This window comes from Pan troglodytes, chromosome X (genome assembly GCF_028858775.2).
Source record: "Pan troglodytes isolate AG18354 chromosome X, NHGRI_mPanTro3-v2.0_pri, whole genome shotgun sequence".
In the NCBI taxonomy this organism is placed as follows: Eukaryota; Metazoa; Chordata; class Mammalia; order Primates; family Hominidae; genus Pan; species Pan troglodytes.
This window is the reverse complement of record NC_072421.2, coordinates 152,836,791-152,845,171: the sequence shown is the minus strand read 5'-3', so window position 1 is coordinate 152,845,171 and position 8,381 is coordinate 152,836,791. Positions and strand designations below refer to the sequence as shown.

Sequence of the window (8,381 nt, the reverse complement as noted above, 5' to 3'; positions counted from 1 at the left end):
ACGGACAGAAAGCAGATGGACTAGGGGTTGCCAGGGACTATCGGGAACGTGCGTATGGGCGGGGGGAGGGGGTGTGTGTGGGAGGGTGTGGGGGCTGGTAGTGGTGGTGTGGAAGGAGGCGTGCGCCAAGTGACTGCTTATAGGTACAGGGGTTTCGGTTTCCTTTCGGGGTGTTGAAAACGTTTCGGAACTAGGTGGTCGTGATGGATGTGCAACATTGTGAAGGCGTGGTACCCATCCTCCCCTCGCCCACCCCTTTGTCTTTCCCACAGTGTTCCCATCCAGTAGAAAGGGAAAGTTCCCACTGGCAAAGAGAGGGTCACCAGCGCGATTCCCCCTGCCCCGCCCCACCCCACCCCCACGGCCCTCCAGCCACTTCTAGGCCCAGGCCTGCTCCCTCGAGGCCAATGGGAAAGTGATGAGGTCACCTGACGGACGTGCGTCCCTTGTGAGGGGCCGTCACCACATGCGTGCCCGTCACCACATGCGTGCCCGTCACCGGATGTGCGTGCCCATTGGTCTCGGCTCCCTAGCCAATGAGGGGCTGGGCCCTGGTCGCTAGGATACACAGTACTGGACGCGCTAACTGTCCTCTTGAGAGCCATCTTGCCTAGCTGGGCCAAGCCGAGATAGCACACTCAACGCCCAGCATGCCGAGGAGGAGGAGACACCGAGGGTCCTCCGGTGCTGGCGGCCGGGGGCGGACCTGCTCTCGCACCGTCCGAGCGGAGCTTTCGTTTTCAGTGAGCCAGGTGGAGCGCAGTCTACGGGAGGGCCAGTACGCTCAGCGCCTGAGTCGCACGGCGCCGGTCTACCTCGCTGCGGTTATTGAGTACCTGACGGCCAAGGTCCTGGAGCTGGCGGGCAACGAGGCCCAGAACAGCGGAGCGCGGAACATCACTCCCCTGCTGCTGGACATGGTGGTTCACAACGACAGGCTACTGAGCACCCTTTTCAACACGACCACCATCTCTCAAGTGGCCCCCGGCGAGGACTAGCTTCTGACACCCGGCCCCTGGGACCTGACAGGTCCACTCGTCCACCCACCCGGCCCCAAATCCCCCGGCCTTAAACACCCTCCCCCCACAGCCCAGGCCCCAAAGTCTTGGGCCTTCATTAATTCTGTCAATAAAATGTTTAAAGGAACCCATCTGCCTGCTTCAGTCACTTTGCCTTGGGGTGGGGGTGGGGGGGCGGTGAGATGGGTTGGGGGGTTGTGAGACCTCCACAGCTGGAGGGATGGAGAGGTGGTGGGGGTCTGGGGTTGGGTGGGAGTCAGGGATGGCACAGAGGAGCAGTCTCTGCCGGTGACAGTGCAGGGGAGTGGCCCTGGGTGGGAAGGGGACACCCCCGCTGGTTCTGAGCAAGTCAGGGCCTGCCCGGGAAAGTCCTCAGCATGATGGTGTTCGTTGGGGCGGGTGGGCCTCAAGACCATGACTGCAGTGTTGCGACAGGACGGACTTCTAAGGCAACCGGGGTGGGGACGGAGAGGTGGACCCGGCGCTTGGCAAGGGGCCCTGGACCGGAAGACGGAGGAGTGAGTAGTCGGGGCGGGGGGGGGGCGGAGGGGGGCGGAACAACAGTCCAGAAATGCACAGACATGGAATTAGGGTCACGAGTTTAGTTTGGGTCATGTTCAGATGGAGAGGCTGTGGGATGCCTTTAGCAGCCTAGACCATTTGCATTGCAGCCGAGCTAGCAGCAGCTGGTGCCCCGCCAGGCCCCGCGTACCTTCCCAGGGTCTTGGCTCCGCATCCCCGAGACCCTCCATTTGCATACGCCGCTCACAGCCCGGCCAGGCCCCGCCTCCGATCCCGCTCTTTGCATATCACCAGGGCAAGGGGCAGGCTCGGGCTGGGGAGCCGGCGCGGGCACGGCGGCAGCCCGCCGAGGGGGACGCAGGGCACGTCGCCCCGCCCCGGCCCGCCCGCCAGCTGCGGCGGCGCGTCGGGAAGTGCTTGGGGCGGCGAGCATGGCGGCAGCGGCTGCAGGCCTGGGCGGCGGCGCCGGCCCGGGACCCGAGGCCGGGGACTTCCTGGCCCGCTACCGGCTGGTGTCGAACAAGCTGAAGAAGCGGTTCCTGCGGAAGCCGAACGTGGCGGAGGCCGGCGAGCAGTTCGGACAGCTGGGCCGGGAGCTGCGCGCTCAGGAGTGTCTGCCCTACGCGGCCTGGTGCCAGCTGGCGGTGGCGCGCTGCCAGCAGGCGCTCTTCCACGGGCCCGGGGAGGCGCTGGCCCTCACCGAGGCCGCCCGCCTCTTCCTGCGGCAGGAGCGCGACGCGCGCCAGCGCCTGGTCTGCCCCGCCGCCTACGGGGAGCCGCTGCAGGCCGCCGCCAGCGCCCTGGGCGCCGCGGTGCGTCTGCACCTCGAGCTGGGTCAGCCGGCCGCCGCCGCCGCCCTCTGCCTCGAGCTGGCCGCCGCCCTGCGCGACCTGGGCCAGCCGGCCGCCGCCGCCGGTCACTTCCAGCGCGCCGCCCAGCTCCAGCTGCCCCAGCTGCCCCTGGCCGCGCTGCAGGCGCTTGGCGAGGCCGCCTCCTGCCAGCTGCTGGCGCGCGACTACACCGGCGCCCTGGCGGTCTTCACGCGCATGCAGCGCCTGGCGCGGGAGCACGGCAGCCACCCGGTGCAGTCACTGCCGCCGCCCCCGCCGCCGGCACCCCAGCCCGGGCCCGGGGCGACGCCCGCCCTACCGGCCGCGCCGCTTCCTCCGAACTCCGGCTCGGCGGCGCCCTCTCCCGCCGCCCTGGGCGCCTTCTCGGACGTGCTAGTCCGCTGCGAGGTGTCCCGCGTGCTGCTGCTGCTCCTCCTGCAACCACCGCCCGCCAAGCTGCTGCCGGAGCACGCCCAGACCCTGGAGAAGTACTCCTGGGAGGCTTTTGACAGCCACGGGCAGGAGAGCAGCGGCCAGCTTCCCGAGGAGCTCTTTCTGCTGCTCCAGTCTTTGGTCATGGCTACCCACGAAAAGGACACGGAAGCCATCAAGTCGCTGCAGGTGGAGATGTGGCCACTGTTGACTGCTGAGCAGAACCACCTCCTTCACCTCGTTCTGCAAGAAACCATCTCCCCCTCAGGACAGGGAGTCTGATCCGTCCCATTCACCCAATGACTTCTTTTTGCCCAGGCCGGGACTTTTTGCATCAGTCACGTTAACCAGATGACTTTGCCTGTTACCAAACCTCATGCATCCACGTTTGCGTCTGGGGAGGAATAAAAAGACATCGTTCCCGCTTCTGCGTTTTGTTATTCCTACTGCCGCCATAGGAATTATTTCGTTGGCTGAACGTTACCAGCACCCCGAGAACACATTTTGATAGAATCAGAGTAGAGGACATGGCTGTCTTCTAAAAAGCCACGACATGAAAATGACAATCCCTTTCGTCTCCTTCCTCCGCTGCTTCCACCCAACGCAGCCTCCTGCCTCCGCCTTTGTTTCATAGTGAGGATCTTATTTTGCACGGCGCCCTCCCTCTAAATACCTACCCTAGATGATTTCATCCTGCCCCTCACTTCTTAACATATTCCTGTGTCTTTGTAATGGCCAAATTTCTCCTTCCACTCGTCCGCACGGTACGTCTTCATGGGAGTCATTTTATTCCTTACAGCTTCCTTGTAACCACAGCCCTAAATCCATGATAAAGCTACTCTTGTACTCCTCATGTGTGGTTTTGGTGTCCGTCGTCTATAAAATGTGACTCTCTTACCTACTTGTCAGGAGGCCAGCAGCAGAACCAGATAGCTGTTTGGGCTCCAGGCTGTATTCGTTCCTTTGAAATTTGCGCTATGCCTCCTGTGTGGGCAACGAACCTGCAGAGATCATCTATGATGTGCTCCGTACTGGGGTGACTGCAATGCAGATACATCCAGTGCAGCGGGTCTGGTGCCGATGCATCGATTTGCATTGGAATTCACGGTTCTGGTTCCATTCGCAGAGGTATATGCAGTCTGGATCACAACAGCTTTTATTTGTAATAGGGATTTTTTTTTTTTTTTTTTTTTTTTTTTTCGAGATGGAGTCTCACTCTGTCGCCCAGGCAGGAGCGCAGTGGCGTGATCTCGGCTCACTGCAACCTCCGCCTCCTGGGTTCAAGCGATTCTCCTACCTCAACCTCCAGGGTGCCTGGGATTAACAGGCGTGCACCACCACGCTGGGCTAATTTTTGTATTTTTAATAGAGATGGGGGTCTCACCATGTTGGCCAAGCTGGTCTCCAACTCCTGACCTCAGATGATCCACCCTCCTCGGCCTCCCAAAGTGCTGGGATTACAGGCATGAGCCACCACGCCTGGCCTGTAATAGGGATTTTGCTGCAACTTTTAGTTAAGGAGGTGAAATCAGAGTGCGTGGCCCTTTGGTGTTGTGCGATCACGTGACTGCAAGGCAGCCTCCGTGTTCCCCCAAAGCAGGATGGCGTTCCGTTTGAGAACACTTAAGTTTCCAAGGCTTTCTGGCTCAAATGGAGCATGCCCCCCAACTAAGCTGTTTTCTTACTTATTGCGTCTTTTTAATCCTTTTGATGGTGACAACAAGAACTCTTCAGAATATAGCCTCTTTCTCAAACTTTCAACCCTGGGGAAATGCATCCTTTGGGCCGAAGTTGCACACAATACTGATCTTCGGGGCTGAGATGTAAGGACACAGTTTGGAGTAGGTGTTTTTGTTTTGCGTCTTTTTGCAGGGGAGAGGTGTGGAGGGTTGTCACTGTGAGTTGAGTGCCTCCAAATGGGTGGGACTTGTAGGGTGTTCTTTTCTGCTTCTATTTCTATTTCGACAGTGTGGAAGTAATGGGAAGCACAGGAGAGGCCCATTCCACCGTCATTCCTCTTTCTCTCACTTGGCTGCCAGGAAGGGTCCTACGGAGCCCTGAACGCCTAGCCCAAATTATTGTAAAAGCGGTTGAAGGGCTCATGCTCCTTTGCTCTTTGGCTCTTTCCTGGTATGCTCCTCTTAACCCGGGCTGCAGACCTGGCCGGCTGGCTTCTTGTCAGGTTCAGGAGTTACGGAGCATGACTGGTGACCAGTTTGGGATTTGGGCTTCAGGAGAAGCCTCCTTAGGCCTCTGGTCCAAACTCCTTGCGTCAGGGAGGTGAGGGGAAGGATAACCAGACGGTCAGGTAGTGGGTATCTGAGCATAATTCTAGGAAACACTAAAACTCCTCGTTTTCCATTTGCCGTGGGCTCATTCGTGTATCTCCCTCAGAAGCTTAAGAGCAGTGATAACTGGGCCGAGGCCAGATTTCAGCATTTTTGAGAATTCCCTCGTAATGTATCACATCAGTATCAAAAGTCAACACTGATTTCTAGCATGCCAAAAGCAAATACTTTCAGAGGACATGATTAGTTTGCTTTTTAACTTGAAAACAATTCCAAATTCACACTTAAAACAGTGTAAACCGTCGGAAATGGTGGCAGCGAAGCAGTGAACCCTTAAAGGCTGTTGGGGTTCCCCTTCTCCCCATTGTGAGGTACTCCCAAAAGGATAAATGTTGCTTATGAAAGAATATTTTATACGTGAATAGTACAAAGACAAAGACGTTTGAGAACCGCTACGCCGGAGGAAGGTGGTCAAGACTGAAATTAGCGTGTTAGGCAAGATCTGGTTCCTAGGTGCTGAGGATTCTGGTGCCAAGGATTAATGTTAACCGTGCAGGCATCTCTACCACCGTTAGAGGAGACCAGCAGCCCACAGACTCTTTCTGTCAAGGGCGGGATAGAAATGTGTTAGTCTTTACAGGCCACAGGTGGTCTCTGTTGCACAGTCTTCTTTGTTTCTTTGTATGTTTGTCTTTGCAATCCTTTCAACGTGTAAAAACTATTCTTAACTCACAGTCCGTACAAAAGCAGGCTATGGGCCAAATTCTGGGGCTATAGTTTGCCCACCCCTGAATTAGAACCCAGGACATAGTAGTTGCTCAATAACTGTTTAATTTTTTTTTATTTCAATAACTTTTGGCTTACAAGTGGTTTTTGGTTAAATGGATGAATTATATAGTGGTAAATTCTGAGATTTTAGTGTACCCATCACCCGAGTAGTGTACATTGTACCCAATATGTAGTTTTCTTATCCCACACCCTCACACTCTTCCCCCTTGTGTGTCTCCAAAGTCCATTATATCACTCTGTATGTCTTTGCATTCTCATAGCTTAGCTCCCACTTACAGGTGAGAACACAGGGTAATTTGGTCTTCCATTCCTGAGTTACTTCACTTAGAATAATGGCCTCCAGCTCCATCCAAGTTGCTGCAAATGACATTATTCTGTTTCTCTTTATGGCCGAGTAGTTCTCCACGGTGTGTACATACCACATTTTCTATATCTACTCATTGGTTGATTGGTGCTTCGGTTCGTTCTATATCTTTGCATTTGTGAATTGTGCTGAAATAAACATATGTGTGCATTTGTGTTTTTCATATAATGACTTCTTCTCCTTTGGGCAGATACCCAGTAGTGGGATTGCTGGATCGCGTGGTAGATCTACTTTTAGTTCTTTAAGGAATCTCCATACTGTTTCCCATAGAGGTTATACATTCCCACCTAGCAGTGTATGCACCGTCCCTTTTCACCACATCCACGCCAACGTCTATTGCTTTTTGACTTTTTAATAATGGCCATTCTTGCAGGAGTAAGGTGGTATCTTATTGTGGTTTTAATGTGCATTTCCCTGATGATTAGTGATGTTGAGTATTTTTTCATATATTTTGTGGCTATTTGTATATCTTTTGACGAATGTTTATTCATGTTATTTCCTTACTATTTGATGGGATTATTTTTATTTTTTCTTGCTGATTTGTTGCATTCGTTGTAGATTCTATATACTAGTTCTTTGTTGGCTGCATAATTTGCAAATATTTTCTCCCATTCTGTGGGTTATCTGTTTACTCTGATGATTATTTCTTTTGCTGTGCATAGTGTTTTAGTTTAATTAGGTCCCATTTATTTTTTTTTCTGTTTCATTTGCTTTTGGGGTTTTAGTCGTGAATTCTTTCTCTAGACCAATATCCAGAGACGTTTTTCAAGGTTATCTTTTAGAATTTGTATGGTTTCAGGTCTTAAATTTAAGTCTTTGTTCCATATTGAGTTGATTTTTGTATAAGGTGAAAAATAGGGATCCAGTTTCATTCTTCTACATGTGGCTAGCCAGTTTTCCTAGCATCATGTATTAAATAGAGTGTCCTTTCTCCAATTTATGTTTTTGTATGCTTTTTTTAGGATTAGTTTGTTGTTAAGTATTTGGCTTTATTTCTGGGTTCTCTATTCTGTCCCATTGTTCTATGTGCCTACTTTTATACCAGTTCCAGACTGTTTTAGTAACTATAGCCTTGTATTATAAATTGAAGTCCAGTAATGTCATGCCTCCATATTTTTCTTTTTAATTATGATTGCTCTGGCTATTTGGGCTCTTTTTTGGTTCCATATGAATTTTAAGATTGTTTTTTTCTAAATCTTTGAAAAACAATGTTAGCATTTTGATGGGAAATGCATTGAATCTGTAGATTCCTTTGGGCAGTATGGTCATTTTCACAATATTGATTCTTCAAATCCATGAGCATAGGATGTGTTTCCATTTGTTTGTGTCATCTATGATTTCTTTCACCAGTGTTTTGTAATTCTCCTGGTAGAGATTTTTCACCTCTTTGGTTAAGTATATTCCTCGGTATTAAATTTTTTGCAGCTGTTGTAAAAGAGATTGCGTTTTTAATTTGATTTTCACCTTGGTAATTGTTGGTGTATAGTAGTGTTACCAATTTGTGTACATTGATTTTGTAACCTGAGACTTTACTGAACTTGTTTATCAAATCTACGTGTCTTTTGGAGAAGTCTTCTAGGTATATGACCATATCATTAACAAACAGTGATAATTTGACTTTTTCTTTTTAAATTTGGATGGCCTTTATTTCTTTCTCTTGCTTGATTGCTCTGGGTAGGATTTCCAGTACTGTGTTGAATAGAAGTGGTGAAAGTGGGCGTCCTTATCTTGTTCCAGTTCTCAGGGGGCATGCTTTCACCTTTTCCTGTTCAGTTTGATATTGGCTGTGGGTTTGTCATATATAGCTTTTTTTTTTAGACAAATCCCTTCTATGCCTATTTTGCTGGGGGGTTTTATCATAAAGCGATGCTGGATTTCATCAAATGCTTTTTGTGCATCTATTGAGATGATCATATGGTTTTTGTTTTTAATCCTGTTTATGTTGTGTATCACATTTATTGACTTGTGTATGTTAAACCTTCCCTGCATCCTTGGGATGAAACCCAGTTGATCATGGTGTATTGTATTTTTGATGTGCTGTTGGATTTGTTTACCTAGTATTTTGTTGAGGATTTTTCCATCTATGTTCATCAGGGATATTGGTCTGTAATTTTCTTTTGTTGTTATGTTCTTTCCT

General features: G+C 51.2%; 2 protein-coding genes across 2 annotated transcripts; both read left to right on the top strand.

Moving 5' to 3' along the window:
- The first annotated feature begins 567 nt into the window (after nt 1–567).
- Nucleotides 568–1,146, top strand: H2AB2 (H2A.B variant histone 2). Its single transcript, XM_016944639.4, has one exon. The coding sequence runs from the start codon at nt 651–653 to the stop codon at nt 996–998; it is 348 nt and encodes a 115-aa protein (XP_016800128.1). The 5' UTR covers nt 568–650; the 3' UTR covers nt 999–1,146.
- A 696-nt stretch (nt 1,147–1,842) lies between these two features.
- On the top strand, nt 1,843–3,656 carry LOC104004037 (40-kDa huntingtin-associated protein). Its single transcript, XM_024353250.3, has one exon. It carries the CDS (start codon nt 1,973–1,975, stop codon nt 3,083–3,085), a length of 1,113 nt encoding a protein of 370 aa, XP_024209018.1. The 5' UTR covers nt 1,843–1,972; the 3' UTR covers nt 3,086–3,656.
- The last annotated feature ends 4,725 nt before the right edge of the window (nt 3,657–8,381 follow it).